We start from the raw sequence: 27,929 nt of genomic DNA, 5'->3' as shown, positions 1-27,929 counted from the left end.
TACCTTCTGGCACAAAATTGTTCTCGACATTTTTAGCTCGAAATAAAATAAGCGATTTCAAACACACACTTTGAACATATGGTTAAAATTACCTCATTTTTTATGACGAATTTGATTTTATATTATTGCAATTTTACTAATAAAAAATTATTGCTTTACATTGTTACAGAATGTCAGAAGGCAGCACCGGTTGGCTATGGCTCGTGTACTGAGGCCACAACTGCTGCCCTCCAAGCCGCCCTTTATCTCTTCATGGCAGCAACGGTGAGTGAATTAAATTATTGCGATTTCAATTAATATAATTAATTATCTGGTATTTACTTTTATATGTATAATAAAAATACTTGTATACGTAAATCTTAAAAAATCATGTAACGAAATTTATTCTTTTAGTTTGCGATTTTTCATAGAAATCTATAATATGATAAATCACATTAGACTTAGGTTATATTAAATTAAACGAGCTTTTTTTATTTTCAATAAAATAGTTATTATAGAATTAAAAGGGGTTAACAGATATCGATAAATTTTTCTAAAAATCTGAAACAATCGAGGGGCACTCTTTTAAAGTCTTAGGTCGTACTCTTGCATATATCCTGTGTGCATGTGCGCACATTTATGAAAGTAGAAAGCCGCTTTGCGCTCTCTCTCTCTCCGTCCCTTCCTCTCTCCCTCCCTCCTCCCCTTCATTGTGCGGTCGCTCGGACAGAGTCCAGAGTTCCAGAATTCCAGACCGCCCCTTCCGGATATTCGTTCGTCGTATATCTTCGAGCCGGTCGCGCACCTCGGTACGTGGCGATCGCCAGTCTACCGATTAGGGAGAGGAGAGAAACGCGGTTGAAGTCGCCACACGAGTTACGTGTGACAGTTTAAGGACGGCAGACGGAACGACGTTATCTACGTTCTCTTGATAACCCCGTCAACCGGTTAGCCTGGTCCTTCTCTAGCGTCTGTACCAGACACTCTGTAACCGGAAGATGTAATGTTCAGGTTCGAGTATTTTATCTAAACGCCGTCTCCTTAGGTTTTCGATCTCTTTCAACACAATTGCGACCCTCGAATCGTTCATGTTACACGACGGATAATGGATTGTCTACTTACTTTTCCTTTTGATAGAAAAAAAAGATAGAATAATAGATAGATAAATAGATAGATAAAAAGATAGAAAAATATAAAAAATATTTTGCTGAGAATTTAGCGAATACATATATATTTTATGATTCTCTTAGTTTTAACATTTCTCTCATACATATATAAATATAATTTATACATGTATATTTGATATACTTGGAAATTATTGTATATATATATAATAGGTTCTATATAAAAGTACATAGAGATTAATTTTTGAGAAATTAACACACCGCCTGAGGATATACGGAATATTTGGAATTAAGGGGCTGAAGATATATTTCCTCAGAGATACGTACATCGTGAAATCAGCACGCTATTACGCCGAGGTGCTTAATGGGAAGAGCGACGCAAGATGAAAGGGCCGTAAAGAGAGACACGACTTTGCGTTTAGGATGGTGTTCGCCGTTTGAAATACGTGCGTGTCCCGATGCGCCAGGGGGGAGGGAAAAGGAGGGGAGGGGGGCGGGTACGCGGGGGATGTAATCGAGGGTTGCTGCGCGTTCGAATCGCGTCGACTTTGCTGAATGTGCGGTGGCGCTTCGATTAATAGTTATTGGTTTCGTTGCCGGTTGCGGACGCCTCCGCCGCCACCGCCCTCGGCTTCCTTTTCCCCTCTCCTCGTCCGTGACGGAGCGCCAGCCGTATCGGCAGCTCCGGATAATATTAATCGCCTTCGAATCGCGCCGCGAAAACGCCCGATCGAACGGGGGTGATGTGGGCACCCACAGGATACGAAGGATACGCGGGCGTATCGGCACGAGGAATTACGCCTTGCACCTTGCGCCAAGCGAAATGCTAACACGGAAGCAGCAGTTTTGCGTTTCTTATTACTTGATATTTTTACGCAACTTTCATCGCGGGGGAACAGAAATGCTAACGTCTGAATTATTAAAAATTATATAGTAAGGAAAATTTGCCACAAGGGGCGGAATGAAATTTTAGCATTTATTGCAGAAATCTGCAGAAATAATTCATATTTTTATGAATTAAATATAATTACGCGGACATGGAGTATCCCGTTGACGTGCTCTCTGAGAGAATTGAAAGGAGTCGTCGGTTTCACGGTCAGATGCAAACTTAGAGATAGCGCTAATTGTTTTCGAATCGTATCGCGATTTATCGTAGATGCGGGCTGTCTGGGGGAAGCACTATCGACGTGGACATTCATTTTGATAATGCCGTCCAACGATGGGGATCGACTTACCGCCGTATCCCGAGGTATTCGCGTATCACGTCAATGTATCGTCTGGCGTTTATCGCTGGTCGATAACGCGTGGGACACGCACCTGCGCCAGCGTCGAATTTTACGTCATCGTGGACCACTCCGAGGTCGCTGGGAGGCCTGTGACGTGCAGGAGATATTCGTTCCCGCAGGAATGGCTGATCCGGACAGTCATTTAGGCTTAACGAATCCCGTGGACCTGAATTCAATACTCTGCCGATATTCACATTTACATATCACATATATACGATTTCGTGAACATAGTGTAATAAATATTTGAGAAAAACTGGAAGAAAGATACAGTCTAATTTAATAATAATAATCAAATGATAAAATAATAAAAATTACAAAAAAATAAAAATATCAAGATTCATATATTTGATATAGATGGTGTAGGAAGCGGAAGCTAGAGCTATTTATTTATGTTTCTTTACTTAAAAAACCTAAAAAGAAAATGCCAATCTTTCAGTCGTTTAACTATATATCTTGTAGATATACTTGTAATTTATAAAAATTAAGAATTTGATTTTTTAAATTTTGAATAAAAATTGAGTTAATATGTTTGCTTTCTATTATACATCTGTTTCTATTGCTTAGCAGTATTCGGAAAAGTTTGTCGATATCTATTAGTTCTTTAATAATTAATTCTACAATAATTATTTTATTAAAAATAATGAAAAAGCTTATTTAATTTAACGTAGCTTAATTAAGTCTAATGTGATTAATCATATAGTATAGATTTTTATGAAAAATTGCAAACTAAAAGAATAAATTTCTTTATATTTTTTAAGTACATTACAAGTATGTGCTTACAAATATTTAGCAACTGATATCATGTGAAATTGTCTCTTTTGGTTTTTTTTCTTTTATCAGTCTCGTTCGATTTATTTCATAAATACGGTTATATTTGGAAAAGTTTAAAAAATTAAAGTTGACCATGTAGTTTGACATGAATGAGGGAATAATGGGAAATAATTAGACGTTGCGTTTTTACCGATACAGGCGGCGGATAAACACTTTCTCTTACAGAAAATAGGAACGGCATAAAGGGGGCGGACATAAATATTCAGCCTCTAATCGAGCGCCTCGCTCCGCGCCGTGCCGTCGTTAATTTTCCGTAAAGGCCGATGAAGAGAGTAAAAAAGTTAAGGCCGAGTGTGTCGGGGAGTGTAAAAGCGTAGACGCGCTACGTAACGAGCAACGCGGAGCCCTTCCGGTTACTTTTCCGTCGAGTTATTGCATCCGCGCTCCTTACCATCGTTAAAAAGTAAACGAGCGTACGGTTCTTTTCGCGAGACGATGCTTTATCGCTTTATAAGTAGTCACGATGAAGTAGAGTAGACAATCGCGAAGGCTATTACAGCACGCCTCACTGCTTGTAGCCACGGCGTACAACCCATTCGTGCCAACGTTCGTCAAGAATTGACTAAATTTTTCTCCTCTAAATTGTCCATATTAAAGACGACAATAAATACCGATGAAATCTAGCGAAATTTATTTATATTTTAACTGTCGGTGCAATTACGAAAATAGATCGTATATCGTATCTTTTTAGAATTTGAAACGATGTTAAGGCCAAATCAAACTAGCGATTGCCGATTGGATTGCGATTGTGATTGACGATTGGCGATTTTTCAACCAATCAGAGCAAAGCAGCCATCGATTGATATTACCAATCGCCATTTAGACAATGCTCTATTCTAATTGCCAATCGCCAATCACAGTCGCAATCCAATCGTTAGTGTAATTTGGCCTTTAGTTGAATTTAATTGATTTCGATTATTATCCAGTATTTTATGAAGCTTAAAATATTCTTTCCTTTTTTATTTTTAAATGCATTTCCATTTACGTCGATGTACTTTTGTTAGGATATGTGAGTATAGAACGAGAGTTGATCGTTGGGCAGAGTATAAGATGTAAAACAGCATAGCGAATTAGCCGTGCATTTGAACCTCATTCCGTTTGCGTTGGGAATACTCGTGCTAAGCGAGTCGTGCCTCCAATTTTAAGGCAAAGCAAACCTGACGTTTCCATGCCGTTGGTTTTCATTAAGAAGCCGGGCGGCAAGCAAATGTAACCGACTGGCCGTGCTTAGCATTCAGCCCTGTTCCTACCAGCCAGGTTTGCTATAAGTTTCTGCCGGTCCAGCGACCCCTTCGTAACCTTCTCCTCTCTCTCTCTCTCTCTCTCTCTCCGTTGTTCCGGTCTCAGTAGTACATGCGGAGACGATAAAGGCGATATGCAAACGAGACACGTGCGCTGCTTGTCCCTAATTAATGTGTCAATTGAAACCACGGGTCGCGCCTTGATATTTTTCGCTCTCGCGATTATCATAAATTATCAAATTAACATTATTTAATTATAATTACATACTCTGCTTATATCCGTGCATAGTATATATAGAAAACATGGTAATAGTTTCTTTTGATATTTGCGTAGGAATAATTATCAGATATTGCCGTGTAGGAGTATATTTGAATTAATTAATGATATTTAAAGAGAACATTTTGATATTTGCGTAGGAATAATTGTGAGATATTGCCGCGGAAAAGTAGATTTGAATGTAATTATTGATATTTAAAGGTAAACAAAGCTAAATATACGCGAAATAGTGTATTCGCAAAATTGTTTTTTGATATGGAGAACGCGGGCAACATCTGAATTCGTTACTCCGAGCTGGAGAAACCAATACTTATTTCTAGGTACGGGCCATCACATATCGCATATCGCCAAAAACGAAGCGTCGAAAAAGTTCTCTGAGTCTTTGCCTCGCTCGTAAGTTTGCACGCTCGCTCGTTTTTCATTAGCTAGCTTTCTTTTTTTTTTTGTGCGGCATGACGGCAGGCGAGCTCCAGAATCCCGGACCGGTGCAAAGTAAACGCGCCAACAATTTTGCACGAGGTATACACGAGCGGTGGGTGCATTAGCGAGGCCTTAAATACCGCCACGTGGCGTCACGCGGAATGCTCAAGTGGCTTTGGCCGTCTTGGCTTGAAGACCTTTCTCTCCACGCCCACGCATTCGTGCTTGCTCCGGCGTCCGTTGCCTTGCCGGTCAATACATGTTATACATGTGCAATGTAAACGTTTTGTTACGACGAAGTCAGAGAAAATGGGAAAGAGAGATTTCTGGTCCCCCCTCCCTCCCCTCACTTATCCGTTCATTGCGCCGTATTCGCCGAGGAATCAGACTTGCTCCGCGCTCGACCGAGTTTCCTGCGTTAGCACTGACTTAGCCCGCACTCGCAGCATCTCACGAAACCAATGAAGTGAGTTCTGCCTCAGAATCGCGGGAGATAAAGTAGCAAACTCCTCTTCTAACTTGCGGAGGGATTGCTTGGTTTTACGTTCAACGCTCGGCTCGCGCTTTTAAACACGTGAAGTTGCACGAGATATCTCGTCCTCGACTCTCGCAGATGTAACTCACTTTCCCCCCCCCTTTTTTTTAACGAAAGTTTCGCGCAGACGTTATGAAAATTAAAATTCCAGCGCAACATTATAAATTACAAATTACTTCGGTAAGTGTCTTAGGCTGCCTGTCTATCGTTACGGTTCGAAACGAATTAATGCTTTGTTCTAGCAATTTCTTCGAAGCAAAATTACGTTGCGGTGGAGTTTCCCGCCCATAATGCTCTTTTCGTCGTTGCAACGAACGAGTTATCCCCTTCGGCAGCAGGCAGCCTCGAGAAATGAGAACGGGAAGGGAGGAGCGACGGGTGGTGCCGCGAAGTGGCAAGGGGCGCCGAGGGAGTGAGAGAAGGAAAGCTTTGTGCTACAGCCCACAACAATGCCGGTGATGCAAAGGCCGTTCTCTCTCAAACGATAGCCAAGCTAGTGCACAATGGGCTGCAGTTTATCGGGCTTTTATTATTCCTCCTTCGAAATAACGCCACTTATACCGCGTGTGTTGTATGTCCAAATATTTGGTTTTTATCGGCAAATATTAGAGCTTTTCATTCTCCAGTACTCTAAAGTGCATCACCCCGCCGGCGTGTGTTGTTTAGAATAAATTTTATTTCGCGTTTACCTTTTTTCAATTATATCTACAGCGCGTGTATATCTATCTCCTTTTTGTCCCAATAATTTCTTACCTAATTAAGATATTTATGCATATCGTGTATATATGAGCTTTTTTGTCTTGGATACTTTCGAATAATATCGCAATATCGCAGGGATTGACGTCCGTTCAAACATTACGGAGCACATATCGGAAGTTTAACTTGACAACGGAGAATTGACCGTATATACGTCGCGTTTCTCGTTTACCTTCTTTTTCCTTCTTAAGCGTGCACTTAGTTTCGCCCGTACTTCTCGAGCCGATCCGAGCGGAGTCTAGAGTTCTCAGCCCCGTAAATCCTTTAAGTGTCTCTCCGCTTTTACCACCCAACCCTCGGACCATAGATAGCGGGCCAGGGAGTTGGGCTGGTGGATGAGGAGGAGTAGGAGAAGGAGGAGGAGGATGGTCGTGGAGGCGGACTACTTGCGCAGTAGTTGTACCATTTTTCTTTACGTACGTCCAGCCCGGCTTATCCCGTATCGTTTCCGCGGTGTAGTCGTCCTCTCACAATCAGAAGATTAGACGATAGTCATCTCGGTGATGAAGCCGCCTAGAGAAATAAAGTGAAGCCCTTGTTCACGACATGCGAGATTCTCCTCACGACACGTTCCGATCTCTCTTTGATATCTGTATGAGTTGTGTGACGCGTCCGAGTGTGGGTGAAAATAAACGCGCCGGTATAAAATAGAATCGCGAGTGCAATGTTGATGGATACACATGTATTGCCCGCAAGACAATTAATTAGCAAAATTGATTGCTGCGGAATACAAATAAATAAGTTAGATGAATAACAGAACGGAAAGTTCTATTACTTCGATCATATCATACATTGTACATGCACATTGTAATGAATTGTAGCTTACGGAATGCAAATAAAATATCAAAACGTTATATCATAAAATTATCGTTATTTAAATTCAAGTATAATATAATTTACATTTTTTAAATTATATAATTCGAGATTTAATTAGCATTCTATTATCGTATTTATTGAATGAAGGATATATTTGAAATATTTTTTTTAAAGAAAATATTAATATCTGTTAAAAAGGTTATATTTTTGAAACGTTACATTTAAAAGTTACACTTTCCCTGATCGATATTTTGTACATCGTCCAATGGATTAACTTTATTTCTCATAAATACCGCGGTAAGACCTCGTAATATAATCAGCGATCAAAAACTTTCGCGCGAGCTTGCACTATTTGAAAAGTTAAAGGATAGTCACCACCACAAACCACGTCCGGATCTCTGCATTAATTAAGGGCGCGAGTTTCTCGTTTGTGCAGGCGAGCGGGATGATTACTGGTACCGATACAAGAGAAGCGGCCTTTAAAGGTCTCCCCCTCTCCCCACTCTTGACGATCAGGTCGTCAAGAGTGATTGTCGCGGTAAGAAATAATTGTGACACCCCGACTTGAATGTATTTAGACTTGGGCGAACTGTACATGTTTCTCTCGCGTGCTGTTACATCGGGTTACTTTGTAGTCTCGTCTCCTAACGATGCCGCTCATTGATGGCGATGCTGATGCCAATGCTGGTGGTGGTGGTGGCGGCGATGCTGCTACTGCTGGCGGACGCTCCGGGCGCCGTGATTGTAATATAGGTCAACGTTTACACAGCTGCTTTAAGCTGGATTTACTGAAGAGCTTTCGCCGTGCTCACGCCAACCGGAGCAAACTGGGACGGCAAATATATTTTTTATCGCACAGTCGTACACCGTGCTCCCTCCTTTCCCTTTGCTCGTTATACGCAGAAACGATTTCGCATGTGTGTGTACACATGTATGCGAATTTTTCTTACATACAAAAGTGAATTACTTTTCTCATCTTTCTTATGATTATCCGTGCAAATCGATCTAACTCCCATCGTGTTCTTCTCTATAGACAGATACTGGCGTGCGCAAGTTTTAATGATTTTTAATCACAATTACAATCGCATTAGAGTTGTAACTTAAAATTGTCAGTTAAAGTCAGTTAATAAGTTTCTAATATTATGGTTTAATTCTTGGCTCAACAGTACCTTTCTAAGTTGTTATATTTTATATTAATTGAAATAATACAATCGATGAGCCAGCCACATCCTCTCGGTGAGTAAACTGCTCTAATTGTAGTTCTAACTTTAACTTTAGTTCATGATAAAATCGGAGATGAACAATGCTTGGCCATATCGCCTGTAGCTGCACGTTAACTGCTAAATATGTATAATCATTTGCGGAATATGGCTTTTGGATAACGCGCGGATCAAAGATAAGATAAGAGTTGTGCCGTCAATGTGTGTTGCTTTGAACATACGTCACGGCACACGCGAGCGGGGAAATGTGTCCGCAAACAGAACTTCGGTTCCCGTCTTCAAAGACGTCGCCGCAGCCTCAGTTTGCACTACCGACGCTTAGTTTGTCTCGCGGTCTCGCGATCTCCTTGCGCGTCTCACGAGATGGATTGGACCACCCACCGAGTGGCGCAGCGTACGTGCATTTACTAAGTGATTAATCCTACTTCCCGAAACCGGGTCACGATATATTTAAGAACCTCTCGCGTGCCGCGATTATTCTTTGAGCTGAATGCTGCGTGAACGTAAATGCCGTAAATACCGTTGAAAAATATTAACCTGTTAAAATACCTACCAGCCTACTTTGACATATTAATAACTTCGAAACTAATTTTAATGACAGATTCTTTAATGAGTTAGACTGAAATCATCTATTTTGCAGAAATACTTTAGAAGCACTTGAATCAATGCAGTTGTTTAGTTTTATGAATTATGCGAGTTGATAAATAATATTTCGCTATAAATGCGGTTCGCCATTATGTAGAAACCTCTGTTAATAGAGGTTTAAATCGAGGCACATTTGTTAACGACGCGCTGATCTGCATATACGTAAATAACGAGGAAATAATGACTGTCCATGTTACGTCACTTTTTACGCGCGAATGATTTCAATCTTGCGTTATGTTCTTGATATTTAAAAGATACAATGTAATTAATGTATTTATATACATGGATAATTTCAGTGAACTTTTTAACTTCTTTATTCGCAGTAAGATTTAAACATGCCCTATCGAAAGGTTATTTCAACTTTATTTTAATTATGATGACACCAACGTTCTGAAGAATAGATTTTCATTTTGCTGATTGCTAACTACAAATTGGAATATTCGCTGCGTCCTCCTATTTCCCTTTTTCCCTTTCTTCGTACCACCGAGACATTGGTAATTCGAGGGGAAATGCGGGCAGGCAGTGTCTCGAGCGCCATTATCAGGTGGTGCATTCCCCGAGCTTGACTTCGATGCGGTAGTAGCAACGGGGAACGGTTTCTTTTCAGAACGTGCTATGAGAAATTCTAACTAGCAAAGTTTCTCGGGAGTGGCGCGAAAACGGGAACGTGCCAGGGATAAAGGGAAAGCGGGGGAATAGCCGGGATGAAGGAAGGAAAGAGCAGTTGACAACTTTTTAATCTCATTGAGATCTCATTGGACCCGCTCTCTTTCTCTCTCTCTCTTTCTCTCTTTCTTTTTCTCTCGTTGTTCCAACGGGACGAAACTCCGGTTCGTGGCAAACAAATTTCGTTCCCAGCTACCCTCGACAATCACACTAAGGTAAACGCACGTTGGTTTTTGTTTCGCCGTTGAACAATCACTAATAAATTTTAATTCTTTAAAGATATCTTATTCTCATTGCTTGCTTATAGCCAGATTCATTGACGGACACATTCTGATAACACGTGTAGACAAGAAATACAATTAATGAATGAATGAGTCATACAAAAATTTGTAAAATTTGCATTTTTAATTCGTTAATTATTAGATTCCAATTATTATTGCATCGCACTTTTAGAATACAAGAGTGTAATTCAGTTTATTCTACAGAAAACGTCCGTTGTTAATTCGATTACTTACTCCAGCCGTTAAATAGTAATTTTTTTTACGATCGTGAACGTACAAGAATGTCACGGATCATCGCACTTTGTCGTATGTACAGCGTGAAACGACGACGAAAATGTGGAAATACATGCGACTTTGGCGGGAATGGCGGTCGTTGTTCTCGTTGGCTACTGCGAGCAAAGAGGCGAACGGAATTGGATGCGAAGTAGCTCTAACCCGTAGAGAAAAGGGCGACGGGAGAAAACGGAGACTTTCATATTTCCACTTTTCGTCCCTTTCTCGCACTTTTGCGTGTGAGATCCTGTTTCTCGAGTTTCCAACGGCTGGAACCGCGCGCGCTTTTGCCGGAATGCGGGAACACGATGTGAGTGTAGATGAGACACGTATACGTAACGTGATCGATATGAATGACACGTGTCGGAGAAACGAGTTGGATAATATAATTTTTTTAATTGTTCATATATTGTATATTATTTGTACTTGTACGGGCTTTTATATTCAATTTTTCAGACTTTTATATTAGAATTTACTGTAATTATATTATATCCTTCTATAATCTCTAATCTAATTTAATTTTTTTTTAGCAAGAATTTAATCATATTAACTTTATGGAAGAGATATGTGTTATACTATAGTTACGTACAATATCGACAATTTAAAAAAGATAGAAGAATCAATTTAGAAACAAGCATGGGATCATTTACGAATCACTTGCTCTATATACCTATGTAAATAAAATGCAGAGTGGTGCGAATTGTGCGAAGTAAAAAAACACAAGGACGAGGCAATAAATTATTCTAGGGATATGATTAAACGCGCAAGTTGGCCCGGAAGCGATAGAAATCACTTTGGACGATACGTCGACCGTTTGGAGGGAACATTCGATGCGAAAATCGATGCGGCGCTCGATTTAGACTGATATCGATGGTGGAGAGTAATATATGGTAAAGTCCAACGAGTACGAGCACGCATAAACGATAAGCCCACTCTGTTCCTATCTAACTGTTTGCATCGGATGCGTGTCTCTATCGCGTGTATGTGTGCGAGTCGCGGCGTGTAACGCGATTTACATACCAATTAAAGTCCCTCGCCCTTTCTCTCTTTTTTCTCTGTACTATCTTTGAAATGATGCACGGTAATAAAATCTTTGCGAAATACCGCGTGCGCGGTCATGAAATTATTATTAATTTGTTTTAAAATTCTCAATCTATGGATCTGCCTGTAAATATAAAATTTTTTTTTTTTCAAAAATATAATTTTACGGTAGCCGAATTTCTTTTTATTTTTTTTTAGAACGATTGTCTTTGCTGAAACATACGTACGAATGTTATGCAAACGCGAACTAAGTATTCCCGTTCGAGAGATTTTCTAAGGGACTCTTTACCGGTGGTAATAGTATGCGAGACGATCCCTGAGGCTCGTTCATGTATCATTCATGCGTCAGTTTCTGTAAGCGTTACTCAGCCCGACGAAATGTGAAGTCCGCGAGTTTACACCAGTCCTCGGGCGGTGACTATTTCAGATCATATACATATTTTAGACTATTTTAATACAATATTACAATTGACTTTTGATTTATTTATTCATACTTCAGTTCACTTAAATTGCAATTCTAATTGCTTTGCAACATAAGATGTAATCTCTCAGTTATTTTGTATTTTATAAATATGTGGTCAGAAGATTTAGTTGTCAATCTCTTATGTGCTTTGAGGTAAACTTGTTATCTTTGATAAAAATTTTTGTGGCACCTTCACGATTTAATATTAGCAATAAAAGTTACAATTAATGTATTAATTAATATTAAAATGATTTTATTTATATAATACTGGAAAATTATGTGCGTTTAAACGAATAAAATAACGTATCGATCATTTTTTCGCTGTTCACCGGCGTGTTAAAGTGCAAACAAGCACTTGCAACGTATGCGTTAACTGTCTGATTGATCGTTGTCATCCAACCCGTCGTTCGTCCAGCTCGTCGTTGTCAATAGCGAGAGATGCACGCGTCGACGAGCCGGGGCAATTCATTGCCTCGATTCACCGCGACACGGAAACGCGATGTAAGAAAGTGAGAAAAGGTCGTGGAATCAGCGATCACGCGGAGGAGTATCGATGGTATTTCGGTCACGTATAAAGATAGGTGACTGCCGCCCCGGTACGATAGGCCGTGACACTGGATAATAGACTATATAGACTATATAGACCGCGTCATGTACACCGTACCGGCTTTGTAGCATTATATACCTTTAACGCCCCCGCGAGAATTATTATTGCATTCGAAAGTTTCCATTCGGGAATCATCCGGCCATAAAGACCGCTCGCGAATTGCCGTCATTCTTGTAGCCGCGATGCAGTTGGAATATGTGAGTCTGCCGAGACGAAACTTGATTTCGTACTGCCCGAAAAGTACGATTCAGCAATCGCCATGGGCGTTTGTGACTCTGTGTCGTAAGGCACAATTGGGATACGCGTTGGAAATGATGGAAAAATATAGTTTTCGTGAGAAACACGTCCGTTCACAAAGTGCTTTTAACAATCAAAAGTAAATGCGAAAGCAAGTTTTTATTAAGCGAAAATTGACTTTGAACTTTATTATATTTACGATTTTTAATTTATATTAACGGCACGAAAATGTCATTTTAACGTTTTTTTTAACCTAAGATTTTAGCATTGTTTGAGACTAGTTTAAGTAGAATCTTTTTTATAATTTCATTTTATTTGAAATAAAATAAATATTGAACTCTCGAAGATGTCAAGGTTAAAATGAATTGGACTAATGAGAGTGTACGAGCGGTAATTAGTGCGCGTCTTTTTGTTGAAGTATCAACTTTATTTAAAATTCCATGGATGTTTCGGCTTCGTTTTGAGCTATGATCAGTAATACATTTATTTGCTTCTTCATTAGCCAATTCATTTATTTGCGTTACTTTATTTGCTTTATTGCTTGAACGACGGATTTCATTAACTTAATAGTCGCGGCAAGGTCGGCGATCGATTGAGCTTCATTTGATCGATGCAGCGATCATCCGATGCGATTTACGTTTCCGCATCCTGGTCTTATGCATCCTACGAGAAACTTACTCCAACTTTAACGCTGATAATTTACGAAAGTGCGCTGCTTCTAGAGTGGGTGGAATTAAATATGTTCGGGGACCGAAATCCGTTTCCGGAGCAATACCGTACACGTGGCAACTTTCCGATAAGCCGAAGGTCGTTTTAACTTTTCTTCAACTGAGAGATTGAATTTCGTCTTTATTGCACCTCTTCCACCTTTTTCCCATTGTTCTTTTTTATTGCTTATATTTATATATACAAGGTGATTTTATTTTTATATGGTTTATATTATTTTCTTTAATTAATTTGGAAACATTTTTTTATAATGGAGATATTAATCTTTTGATTACAGATAATTTTAACGAATGAAATCTTTAGAATGCAAATCAATAAAGGAAAAAATTATAACATTTAACCATTGATTCGTATGCATATAAATATTGAAAATTGATAATTTCACGGGAAAAGAGATATTCAGTAAAATTTTATATAATAAAAACTCCCCTAATCCGTAGTTGGCAGAAACTGCGTGACTTCTGTGAAATATCTGGTATATATATCCTTTTCTCTCTCTTTTTATGCTTTTTTGTTCGCGCAGAAAACGCTCCTCGAACTTTCAGAGAAAGGTATACTACCATTGTTATCCCGCCGCTCAGCGAAATTCCCTCGAAAATCACGGTGAATCGCGGATTTACGTCACCGGGAGCGAAGGAAAGGAAATGACCGGTTGGGGCAATAGAATGACTTCCCCTTGAACGTTCTATCTTTATCTGGTTTATTTGCGCTGAGATAGGTTCACCGCATCGCGCTCGTACGAATGTTTATTCTAGTCGGACAATGCTCGATATGCGATATGTAGAAATATGGCTAGCGGAAATCTATTTTCACGACGTTCGATCGGTCTAACGTGTTACAAGCGCCTCATCTTCTCGTTTTTATTAATAGTGTAATTTTTTATTTTAGCACGAAAGTCGCACGTGCGATGAGAGGGCAAGTTTAAATATTGTTAACAATGCGTTTTGAGAACTTAAATACTAAGTTCACGCTCAATTCGTTTACCACTGCATACATTTTGTACATTGCAACGAATATTAGCATTACCATAGCGTTTATGTAACATGATTTGTAACCTCATACCACGTGAGTGACATACTCATTGATTAACATTAATATGTCGTTATTAATTATGCGATGACTGTACGACGATTAATGCGCTGCGAACGGAACAAATAGCATTATTGCTGTTTGTACTTTGGTCTAGACAGTTGTAATTAATTTATTTTGACTATTCTGAAATGCGACTAGCTCCATCCGGTGAATTATCGGAGTTACAATTATCGCTTTCTCTGGTAATCCGCCACGCTTCCACGATTTATTAGTGTCGTCGTTAAATTACTTATTCAAAGTCGTTAAACAAAACGTATTTCGCAATGTTGAAACAACGTCATCGTCGCCCGCCTTTCGCATTTAAACCGCGACGTGTAATTCGCGGGCAATTATAAACCGGGAAGGACCGCCGGATGTCAGGTACCGGACCGTCGCTGAGACGTGAAAGGAGCCCGGCCAATTATTTTATGACCGCTCAGCGAAATATCGAGAAGGAGGAATCGTATAGCGGTGGATCTTTGTGGATCGAGAGAAGCTAACGGATGGGCAGAGGGAAGTAAGAAACGAGTTACCGGACCGTGGTCGGCCTCGAACGTTTCACATACACACACACGCGTGCGCTCACGTATACATAAAAGTATAATTGCCCGCGGCTGCAGACGGTCGGCGAAAGAGGGAGGAAGGAGGGAAAACTTCCTCGATCCGTTCCGGTCCGGCATTGGACGAGGGGCTTCGCCTGCCGAGTTTTTCAGAATTTCATTGCCCGTTCCATTGTCCGAGCCGCCAACAATGGCGCGCGGTGCAATTCGGGAAGGATTTCCTTCAACCTTACGTATACCCCCTAACGTATATCACAGCATCCTTCGTGAAACGGCAATGGCAGGATAGTACATACCTCGCTTCGTCGCGTTCAGTAAGTTTTTTCGCTTTTCAATCCGCCCGGTATCGCTCGCGTGCTCGTGCAAAGCACGTTGCCGCGATAATCGCGTGTGTGCTGACGCACAATTTAATGCGTTATCGATTAACCGGCGCCCATCGCTCTCGTGCACGTAACGTGTACAGTCGTGTGACGTGTAACGGGGAGGACGGGGCGGAAAAATGAAAATCACGCGCGAGAAATCTGCGCCGCGCGTTTATTTGCAGCGCGGCTGAAGGCGTTCGACGGACGAATATATTTCGCCGCGCTATTTACATGCAAAAATTATTTCGCAGCGAAAAGGTTGAATCAACGAACGGAATTAGGTGTGCGCGAATTTATGACGCGAGAGTACGCGGAAGGGTGGAAGCAAGCTGTTGCTCAAAACGAAACTTCTCGCGATATTAAGGCAAGCTCGTTATATTAGACGTTTAGAAAAATATGAAAATTTCATGGCATATTAAATTAATTTTCGGGAAGGGTCTTGTTTCGCCTCTCGAATCAATGATTTGCTCGATTTGCTCGGACGTTTCACTTCTATCCCAGGTGGCCGGAGTATTTTGTAAGAAGAAAACTATATTTTCGGTTCTTGATAACGCGGAAGGAGGTCGAGCGCAGATGCTCGTGACGCAAAGTATGTTTTACCCGCGATAGCGATTAACAACCTTCCGTGTTACGTGGTATAAGCACTGAATACAGCAACTCAAGGAAGATAATATTCCGTTCTTGATAAACAACCAGCGGCAATTCCTTGAATAAATGAAATAACGAACGTGCGTTTAATAAAGCGGAATATGGCGTTGATATAATATGAAATATCGTTCGCTTTTCCAGTATGATTAGATACTCTAATATCTAAAAAATTTAGTGTGATTTTTTACTTGCAAGTTTTTAAATGAGGGAATGTTATTTTAATATTAAAATGAAAAAATAAGAAAAGATTTTGGAAAGATATATATAAATTTCTATTTATCACTATCGTTAATTAAAATTTTTCTGAAGATTAACGTGTGATATTAATTAACACAAAACATATTTTATGACGTGCGTTTATTAGATGCTGAAATGTGTAGGTATGCGAGTTATATAAAATTGGATTTCCTTTACGTCTGTATTTTTCTATTCTGACGTAATAAAGACATTGAGACAATAGATGTGAATAAAATTTCCAAAAAGTTTTTAGATCAATTATGCCAAGTACGATACTAAAAAAAGAAGAGATCCGTGAGGCTCTATTAAGACTGAACTTTAGGATCGCGTTAAAATATCGTTTCCACCGCCTCGTTCCCGAGCGCGCCGCGTAATCTCGAGGTATATTACGACACTCGTGGATTAAAAGGAAGGAGCCTTTAGCCGGGCATTAATCAGCGCGAGCTGTCAGGCTCTTCGCGGCTCTCGGAGCGGAGTCGAAGCGAAGGCGATTTATTCGTGCCGGTGCGCGGCCAATAAAAATGCAATTAAAGGGTGGATAATGTGTTATACTGCCATTGTCAGCGACGGCAGCGGCGACGGCAGCGCCTATAAAGGGAACAAAAGGGAGGAGCAGGGGAGGAGAATTAACCCAGTTGCGGAAAATAATACCAGCGAGAGGGATCTATTCTCGCGAGCTGTTCTCTCGTGCCGGACAACGTTCAGCTCGGAATCGGCCACGTGTTTCCGTCCCGCCATCCGCCGTCTAATAAAGGCCAGTCTCGCGTACATTCTCTCCCTCTTTCCCTCCCCCCCTCATCGCCGTATTCGTACTCGTGTTCGTCCGTGGCTATTAAAATCACAGAATCAACCACGACCGACTCGCGGCGATGACGAAGCTACCTAATGGCAGTCCGTTAAATTGAAAGTCTCGCGAATAGTGTATGCGAAATGAAAGGGATGTTATTTTTAACGGCGACGGTAAAAACGCGTGCAGTGTTGCAGTACACTGTGGTGTCTAATGAATTTGAAATTTATGGAAAGATTTCGACGGAAAAAGCCAGCACATACGCGCACGCGCGCACACAAAATGCTTTCTAATAATTAACAAAACATAATATTCTTAAAATAAGGATAATAAACTAACGTCACTATTTTAGCAAGCCTATCTTGATCGAGTAATTGATACGAATCGCCAAGAACTGGCTCGTCAAGAGAGAATAATGAAATTGCGCAATGACCGATGAATCGCGATGAGGGAATGGCGATCGCGCGGAGACGCGTATACGCGTTGCGGAGGTGATATTACGCGCCCCCTCGACCGAAGTACGTTTTCCGCGGGCCATTGTGCGGTATCGATTACCGATGTCCGTCGTATTTAGTCGACTGAGGCCCGCAGTTTCCTCGGCGGACTGGTACGCTATTTTCTGTTCATTGCTCGTCTTATCGCGCGTTCAGCCTTTCTCGTTCTCTCTCTCTCTCTCTCTCTCTCTCTCTCTCTCTGCCTCTGTCTCTCCGCTTACTCTCGCTCTTTTTCTCTCCCGCCGAGAGCAGGCAGGTTCAAATTGTTTGCATTGTACGGATCCTCCCGATGATATTAGCCATTATATTAAACTCGGCGCGGAACCCGAGAGTCGAAAGATAGTGGAACGGGGAGGACTCTCCAGCGCCGGCAGCTGGGCGAGAGATATACTTCCGTCCGTCCCATTCTTAACTTCTTCTCCGTCTTCTGTTTCCGTTCCCCGGAGCATTCTCCCGATATTTCTGCACGCCCTAAGTCCCATGCACGCTTCGCGAAGTACGGTAATACACGCCCGACGACGTCGCCGGATGTTTACCGAAGCCGACGAGTTAGTTCATTTAGCCTTTTGCAATCGGATCAACTGCCGTTGTCTCTCTCGACGTCGGGCCGCGCGGAAGTCGCCCTTCGATCGGGGATTATAAATCCGAAATGGAATTCCGTTGTAATACACAGCAATGTTTACTCTAGGAATATACGCTGCGTTGAGTTTACTCAAGTTTCATGCATTTTCAACATCAGCTTTCGGATGCGTTGTGTGTATCTGATACGGTTTCGATATGCGGATTCTATTGAACCTGTCACGCGGAAAGGAAATACATCCTATTTTTTTTTAATTTTCTTTTATTGTAAAAACAATTTTTCTCTGCATTTAAAATATATCCCATCCTTCTTCGATTTACATTACCGTGTTTGTTTAGCCATGTTTTCATTTTTTTCTTTACTAACATAAAATATTATGCATATTAAGCTCAAGGGACGAACTTGTTTGCTTTTTTACAATATACCTGATCACATTCGGTTAACTTAGATTATATTATATATATTATTCTTTTGTTTAATTCGCGATAAATTATATTTTTCATACGTTTTCGCGATGCAAGGTAAACAATGGAATTCATAAATTTGGATTAGCACAAAGGTAAAAAGTCTTGCGCTGTGAGTAAACTCAAAGATGTGCATAACTCATTTCGCGGAAGCTACTTACCCGCCAGTTTATCTGCCCGTTGCACAATTACGAAACGCAAACGTGTACCGTCCGTGCGATGATGTACATCCTCCCGCGCGTATAGTTCGTTGTACGAGCCATATTGCTCCATAAATACTGAGGAAGGATATCTTCCGGTGAGTCTTTCGCAGGGCGGGGAACGGGGCGGGTATATTTTCGAATATCATTCGCAGAAGGTGCAACCAACCATTTCGATTATAAATGGGTTCTATAAAAATAAAACGGTGTTCTTCTCATCCTTATAATTTATTTGTACGATATAATACACTGAAATATATTTAATAATGATTAAAATTACAATAATATAATGATTAATGGTTAGAATTATTAATTAACGCTGGACCAGAAATATTCGTAATTATATATATCAAAGAAATTTTTTTAATATTCATCAGAATTATCTCTAACTGTATACTCTATAAACTGTATAAAATATCCCTTTTTGATATATTGTATATTTTTTGAATTAGCATATTTTTATTTGTATGATAAAATGAGTATCAGGATATTTGATACAAAACAGTACAAAATTTTTGTTTTCTGAATTATCTACTAAAGTATGGTAGCAGGTGATTTTCTGTGCACCATATATCTTATTTAAAAAAACGCTATATTGCACGTTTAATGATGATTTTATATTTATTATATTTTTCTAGTATATCAATGCTCGTTAAACATGCTCAGTTAGAAGATTTATTGCACGTATAAGCAACTTCTTCTATTTACTGGAAATAAATTCATCTTCGCGGTGGTTTATGTACGACTTCGTCATACGAAAGGCGATATTCAGACAAGGTCGGCTGCCAGATGGTGATAATCAGAAAGAGCAGCGATGAGAGACCTATCGTCGTGAAAGATGCGCGACTCTCTCTCTCTTTCTCTCTCACACACACACACAAGTTGGCAGCCACGCTTTATTGCTCGCGTGCACGTCCACGGAAATGCATTTGGTAGTGCCGCGCGTATCCCACGCTGTAAATCAAACACTACAGACCATTAGAGCGGCCCATAACTCGCCGATATCTCGAGGACCGCCAGCTTATTATATCCTGCATATATAATTCGGCGAAGTGCGGGCATCCGTTCCGGTAGCGGAGCGTGTACCGCGCGCGATGGATGGATGGATCGACCGTGGCGGCGGCATAATTGATCAGGCGCGCGAACGATCGATTGGACGGCCGATTGATCCCGTATGATCGACGTCGTCGTTCGCGATTCATTATTCAGCCGCAGGAGGTTACTGCGCGATCATCGTAATTGGTTTTAATGCCTGAAAATTTCAACGCCAACGGCAGATTATATCCGCCAGCGCGTAATTAATGATACACCCACTACGGGGTACGTAAAACGAATACGAATAACCGATAAATGTGCCGACTTGCAAATGATGTGATGCTGTCCGGTCGAATTAAAGAAAGCTAAATAATTCCAGTTTTATGAAGTTAAAATATTTTCGGTGAAAAAAGTCATAAAAAGCGATCGATGGAAATTGCGCTGCCGTCGAAAATAAAAGTAAAAGTGTTCCGAAGTTTCAAATTGGATGGTCTGATCACCCGGTGTTTTCTTGGATGTTTGTTTAGCTTGGTTGCAATATGCGGACGCACGTTTACGTAATCAAGTTTCTCAAGGCGATCGACAAATTACGCACGAAATAGAAAGGTATCAGGCGCGCAGGCCTGAGCGTGGCCGAGTTGGTCGATCGGGTGCAAGTAGCTCGATAAAGGCAAGACGATGAAATAAAATGAGTCAGTTTAGTTGATGCCAAAGGTGCAAGCCACACACATGCATGGCAACACGGTGTATTCGACTTTCAGCTTTTATCAAGTGTCTTCGGGGTATTTCAGGAATTTCGATGCACTCGATATCGATTTCAATAAAAAAAAAGTTGGCTCACGGCAAACAACGTAAAAAATTCATCGCACGCGCCAGGGATTGAATACAAATATATATTTTAGATAGCTTTGTAATTTCTTTCCCGTATTGTGCATTCAACCGTACGTCGTTATCTAATTTCGTTCAGCAATGGAACATAATTTTCAATCAATTTATTGGCATTAATTGGCGTTATCTCGCGCGATTAATCAACATTTGTAACGACGCGTTCTCGATATATCATTTTGCAATTGCTAAAAGGATCGCAGATACTTATTTCGAAATGTTAGAAATTTATAAAGTCTCTGCGTAAGTGAACGTTAGAATTTAGTCGGGAATAATAAATTTCGTAGTGCCTTTAAAATCGTTGCTGTCGAACAACGGGATAGAGCTTCCGACAAGTGATATATGTTTGCGAAAATGACAAACACGCCGGCGCCGTTAAAATCCAGCGCGCCACGTTCCTCCTTCCGAGATATGTTGTACATTCGGCCCCAGCTGCGCTCATATGTAACCTGTAATAGAATAGTTGTTGCTATTTTTGTGCGCGCCACACCGTACACAGGAGAACGGAGATCTTTTGATCAACTCGAAACCTCAAACACGATCCCGCTCTTAAATGCAAGCGCGGATATGCCACGTCAAGCGCACACGTGCGTCGACAGAGCAGTCGTTTCGATTACGTGGACCCTACGCTTTCTGCTCTCATTCTGGTTTTTATGAAAATCTTGCATTTTCTGTGAAGCATGAACTACAATTTTATTATTGTTATGCATTATTATGTGATTATGCAATTCTTATATCTTTAGCTGTAAATATTGTACGATGAGGATGACTTATAAACACGCACGGCAAATCGCTGGCGGATTCGTGAATTGAAATACAGCAGATGACGTAAACAGTTTTTGCGGAAAATAATTTAATTATAGAATTCGAGTTAGTTTCATATTCTTTGCATTTATTCGATCGGGGATCTAAGAGTTCATTCGACGTAATACGTCGTGCATGCACATGATCGGGCGTTCTCTTTCTCTCTCCCGTTTCCCTTTCTGTTTCTCCTCTGCGAGCCGTGTTATGCAATGCGCCGTTCGAAAATAGAAGAAGGTTCCAACGACGACGACCACGACGACCACAACGTAAAGTGACACGCTATGCCTTCTCGGAATTGGACGAGAACTAGACGTCCCATCTCGTAGCACGTGCTACGTAGATTTGTTCGTTTCGATAACTCCCCTTCCCCCTTTTGCCTCTTTTTACGGCGTGTTTTACGAGCGACAATTTCGATAGACGAGTCAGCGAATATTACACTTTTCTTACGGGCTGCGCGATATGCAAAACATCCGATAGAATTAGTACATTCCGTCACCAATGATCATAACTGGAAATGGGAAATGAATGGAAATCGTCACAATGTGGCTTCCCATATTGCATGACGCATTGTTCGACGACACCCGATATTAAATTAAAGGGCCCTCGGTAATTGGATCCTCGTCATGTTACACACGAACTCGCCTGTAGCTTGAACTGCGTATGTTATTCTGTTACATTTACTTATATATATACGACTGAAACGGGCAGTCCTAACGAAAGTTTGTTATAGTGCGTGGATATATAGCGACTGAATGACAATCAAGCAAAATATTAACGAACGCGCAAATTAATAACGGTCGTGCTGTAAACGAGACGATTGATAATTGCCAAGTCCCATTGATGGTAACTCGGTTAATTATACGTTATAAATATTCGAGTTACACTCATTCGCTTGCTAATAGATACTAAATGCAAGCTACAAAACATTCAACGTTCGTCCGTTTATTGCCGCGTTATTAGCGTCGACATTTTTCAAAAGTATTATTAAAGTCCAAATAAAATCTCCAAAAAATTATAATAAAAGTATATTTAATTAATGAGTAGTCGTAGTTACATTCTTGACATATTTCTGAATAATGAATTAGGTTAATTTTGTTAACTTATAAGTAACTAATTTATTAGAATCTGAAATCTAAGGAATATTTTTTTCGAACTGTTTTGTCTCTCTAAAGAGTCTAAAGCATAATTTTGTTAAAGCAATTATCGTCTCTTTTTTCTCTTTTTTAATATTTTCATTGTTGTTACATAATTAATTATAAAATTTACTTTACAAAACTGTTTTGTAAAATATGAAATATTTAAAATTTATATTAGTTTCATATACATATATATACAAATTGGTTGAAACGAAGCCTAAGTTTATTATCGTATCAGCGAGTAAATCGCGGAACGATCATATTGCTACGAAATCGCAGCCGTCGCGGCAAAACGAATGTTCGTCGGTAATTCGATCGGCATCGAATTGGGTATCGCGAACTGTAATTATTATAACGCTGAACTCATCATATCGCCGTTGTGAGTTATTGTCTCGTCGAGTAAATGCTTCCTTTCTACGCATAAGTAGATACTATTTCCATGCTAATAGCCAATTTCTGTACCGTCGCTCGGTTGCTCGCGCGACCGTTTTCGATAAATCGCGATATACGCGCCGGCGGAAAGAAGCTCATCTATTTCCGGTCGGTTTATAAGCCAGCAAATTTACGACTTTGTCGCCACGTCACTCCGGCATAATTTAGTACGCGAATGCGCCAGATACGTCGACATTACGCAAACTCGTACCCGCGCTAATTAATAATGCGCCCTATATCGACGATCGTTATCGGCAAATGCGGCACTTTGCGAACAACAGTCTTGCAAATTCACGATGCTGATTTGATGTCGACCGAACGATATATGCATTCGAATGTTTCGAAATACGCTCGCACATACATCGCGCTTAATTCCGGAGCAACGCTAAACAAGCTCGGGCTGGCTGAAAGCATATTTTGATACGCAAAGGTAAAAGCATATTTTTGTTTTCGTGCGTATGTGGTATTTTGAGTGCTGCGGTACAGCCTCGGCGCGTACAGAGCGCGTATATGCTTGAAAATATATAAACATATTTCGAAATATTTCGTCGTGTAATTTGCAACATGGGCGATCGTCAGACCAATGGTCTTTGTGCCGTTGCATCAAAGGTTTTATATATTTCGACGATCACCAATCGATATCCGGTTTGACAACATATTTTTCTAATATACGACGAGACAATAATTACAATACTGGTAGATATGAAATAATAAATAAATCATAATCGTTTCCCGCTCTGATGTGAAACTCCATCCAAATGTATTTTAATGCAAAGTTTAGCGGATCTGCTGTCGCATTAGATATAATTAATAAATGATGACGATACATCGCGATCACTATCGACACAAGCACAACGCGCGCATTTTATACCGGTGAAGTAAAACCGCGCTTTATACACCGCAGCGCGTCCCGAAATATCGCGACGCCGGGGTTTATCCGGCGAATAAATTCGAAAAGGGTAAAAGCATATTTTAGCCGTTGCCGAATGTCGCTTGTTACAATTTCGATTCGGTCGAGAGTCGTTCGTCGATGAAACGACGAACGAGGGGCGGGTTAAAAAGGGGAACGAGAAGTGTGCGGGAGGACTCGCGAGCGATGGGAATCCAATGTTTACCGGCGGAGAAATTAAACTGAAGCTTGTGTCAATACCGTTCTCGGCTTTCGTCACTGTTTCCCCCCGCGCCGTGTACACCTATGTTTTACCTTTTTAAATCCCCCGTGGATTCGGAAAGCTTTTTTTCTCCCCCCCCCCATCTTTTTCCCTCCCCCAAAGTACTGTCATCGTGCGCTGTTACTCGTAATCGGACAACCGACTGGTAACCGTGCGCAATAATCCGAGTATAAATTATATTACAACTACTGGCATAACATTCTTATGATTTATCAGCGAAAGCCGATTCAGTTTGTCAACGATGCCCAGGCACGTGGTTGTGTCATATTAGTATGACAAACATTTTTGTGAGATTTGATATTATGATAGGGATAAAAATGAAAAGTGTATTAATGTTATGCGGCAGTATTTTATTGCATTAAACATTTTTATGGCGATACTGTATAAACGAAATATTTTCATTTGAATAAATGAACGGATTAACGCATGGCTTAATGCGTTATTCCCGCATAAAGTTAACTTTTTAAATGCAATTTAATATAATTTTCCTACAAGTCTGATACAATTTAATATCTCAGATTACGTGCACGTCACTTAACAGCGATATACAAAATGCAATATATAATTTTTATAGCTTTATCCGTGGTGCACGCGTATATTTGCTTTAAAGATAAATTCGCTTCTTCGCTTATGCATTCGCATTTTATCGCGAAAGTGCGGAAAGTCCCTAGTGGATTTTCAGTTTTTTTCCACCATTTCCCGTGCATTTTCATCGGACCTTTTCAGATTATCGGTGACCCGCAAGCAGATCTCTTTGTGGCTGTTGTAGGATCACGGGCACAATGGCGCTACAATACTATCGCATCGAGCCGTAAAACCATAGCTTTGGAAGTCGTAAAGCGACGCGAAACGCAGCACGCGTTGTGAATACTGCGCTGCGCGGTCCGCATTCGATGAACTCGGTCTTTTGCCACAGCTAAAGACCGTGGATAATTAGCGGATAGTTCGCGCTGCGTTGGAATACAGAGAGCAAAGCTTTCTGTATCGTTGAACATAAAGAAAAATTTTGATTTAGTTCGCAGAACCGCTCTGAAAGCTGACGATATTAGGATGACAATCTGCCTGTTACAGAATGTAATCGAATAACAAAACTATAACAGCACCATCTGTTGTACTCTTTGGGGATTCTTAGAACAATTTCTCGGAGTTAATTTCGCAGAAATTAAAATTAATATTATGTCTAAATTTAAATAAACCTAAAATCAATGTTGAGATAAAATTTATTCGAGAACGAAAAGTTAAAGCTAGCATTTCTATTTTTAATTTAATTCATAAAACTCCTGTTTTCTGCACATAGTCATTATTCAATTTTTAAATTTTTACCATATGTCGAAATTGCATTTCAATTTTCCAATAATGTCATGCTGCATTTTAAACATACCAGGTGTCATGTTTGATATAATATTAGTTATCGGCTGTTATATTAACTTTTCACACATATCTTTTGTGTTCTTAAAATAATTCCAATCAAAAGCCACTTGAAATTTTTTGTTTCAAGCATGACCGATCTCGAAAAGATCAAAAGACTACGAGTGGGGGAGGGTGGGAGAGAGGGAGAGAAGAGAAAAAGAGAGAGGATCGAGCGCACGGTGCAAAAAGAACATGGCTGCAGAATAATTAAAAGTAATTAAAACTGTGTCGGTGGCGCTTTGCGGTAATCCAGCCCCGACAAATTCCATTTTGGACCCAGGCGTTGTTTGCTGCCGAGCGACCGACCGGAGCGAAACGCGCCACTCCGCTTTCCGGTGCTTTCCGGCCGTTCGTGTATGCCGCGCGCATGCACTGAAATTATTCGTCCTCGCGTGGAGAGCCATCGGCGCTATTCGGCCGGAAACAGTCGATACAATTTAGATATTCAAGTCGAGCGCCGGGGCCTCATTGTTGCGCGCGATCGGGGAACGGAAAACCCGGAACGCTTCCGCGCACGGTCGGACGCACGCGGAAATTTCGTTTGAGCGTTAAATGCGGCTGTTAAATGTTGCGTGAGCGCGACGGGGGAACGGCGCCACAGAATTTGGTAGTTTACGATTATCTCCGATTTAATTAAGTTTTAAGGTTTTTTCGGATTTCTCCTCGGATTCGGTGAATGGATCTAATGAATAACTGCACAAAAATTACAACAATAATTATTCATGCGTTGCTCGTCAAGTTGGATTTGTCACTGGTAAAAAAAAAAAATGTTTCTAGTTTTTCTATGCTGAATAGAACACTGATATCATCGCATGATAACTTAATCTTCTCAATAAAGACGTTCTTTCTCATCGCGTGTAACTTATTTGGCGCGTAGTTACAGCAATTCGTTCTTTAGTTACGCGCGGTTTCGCGAGCGTGATAAAGGATATCGATCTATGTAGATCGCGCGTGACGTACAATTTTTGCATGGTATCCGTGATGCTGCGCTGCTCGCGAAAATCGAGCGACGCGGGCAGGCGCGCTGGAGTGGTGTGTGGAGTGGAGTGGTGTGCCGCGGAGAGTGCATGCGTGCGAGTTTTCGGCGGTAGATAGGTAGAGATAGGTAGGCTATACGCGTACGCATGTACGCGCGTCGTGCTTAAACGCGTAGAGCGAGCGTGTGCCGTGTGCGGATAGGAGAGTAGCAGCAGAATATAGCCCCGCGAATGGGTCGATAACGCGCAACTCTCTCGCTCATCGCGGAGTCGGCGATGCCACGCTGCCGCGGCCCCCCGTAAGCCGGAGCTTTCCTCTCATTCCGTCGTAAGCTCGCACTCTGGCACATCCACCCGTCGCCGCCGTCGCCGTCGTCGCCGTCGTCGTCGCCGTCGTCGTCGTTGCCGTTGCCGCCGCTACTTGCACCGAACGACCAACCGACCGATCGCCCGACCGACCAAAACCGACCGACCACCCCGTGAAACCACCACCGCTGCCACCGACGCCGACGCCGCCGCCGCCGCCGCTGCCGCCGCCGCCACCGCCACCGCCGCCCCCACCGTCGCCACCTTCGTCCACCACCGCGCGAGCAGCACTATCAGCAGCAACAGCAGGAACCAGGAGCAGTACCAGCAGCAGCGGTTGTCACCTTGCGATCGCCGCCACGCGAGTCGAGAGACGGCCAATAATATCTCGTGCGTGTCACGAAAACAACGGAGCGATTCGCGCTGCGCCTGCAGAAACGAAAGGACGATCGAATGGAGCAGCGGTTTGACACAGAGTAGCGAGTCTTTGTATCATCACGAATTCTGCTCTCCGGGAGCTCATATATGTTTCTGTGTCGACGGACGAGACGTGCCCCAACGTGACTCGCCGAGCAGTCTCTCGCGAGAGAATCGCGCGATTCATCGCTGAAGTGATGAGGAATGTAATACGCGAATTCCGTCCTCGAGAGCGAATCTCCTCTATTCGTGCTCCGGTCTTCGCGCTCTACTCAAGTCATCGTTAACAGGTTGTCGTCGCCGGTGTCGTCGTCTGCTGCATTTCAGTGCGAAGATTTAATCTTCACTTGAGTGTGAAATCTGAAAAAGAAAATTCGTCCCGATATATTCTTGAATACTATGTCCTTCTTAACGCGCGAATTCATTATTCGCTCTAGCGAAGTACGCCGAGCTTAAATTTAACAAACGGTGAACAGAGATAAACAGTCCGCGGAATTGCTCCATTGTCAAATGTTACGACAGAATATC

General features: G+C 41.3%; 1 protein-coding gene across 1 annotated transcript in view; it reads left to right on the top strand.

Moving 5' to 3' along the window:
* The first annotated feature begins 202 nt into the window (after nucleotides 1-202).
* LOC105453446 (zinc finger protein 541-like) overlaps nucleotides 203-27,929 on the top strand; it is a 235,793-nt gene continuing 208,066 nt past the window's right edge. Inside the window, exon 1 of the mRNA XM_011695408.1 lies at nucleotides 203-264. Within this exon, the coding sequence (XP_011693710.1) occupies nucleotides 253-264 (12 nt within the window). The 5' untranslated portion in view covers nucleotides 203-252. The remainder of the gene's footprint in view (nucleotides 265-27,929) is intronic.

This window comes from Wasmannia auropunctata, unplaced genomic scaffold, assembly GCF_000956235.1.
Source record: "Wasmannia auropunctata unplaced genomic scaffold, wasmannia.A_1.0 LD335999.1, whole genome shotgun sequence".
Taxonomy (NCBI): Eukaryota; Metazoa; Arthropoda; class Insecta; order Hymenoptera; family Formicidae; genus Wasmannia; species Wasmannia auropunctata.
This window is presented reverse-complemented; position numbering and strand designations above follow the sequence as displayed.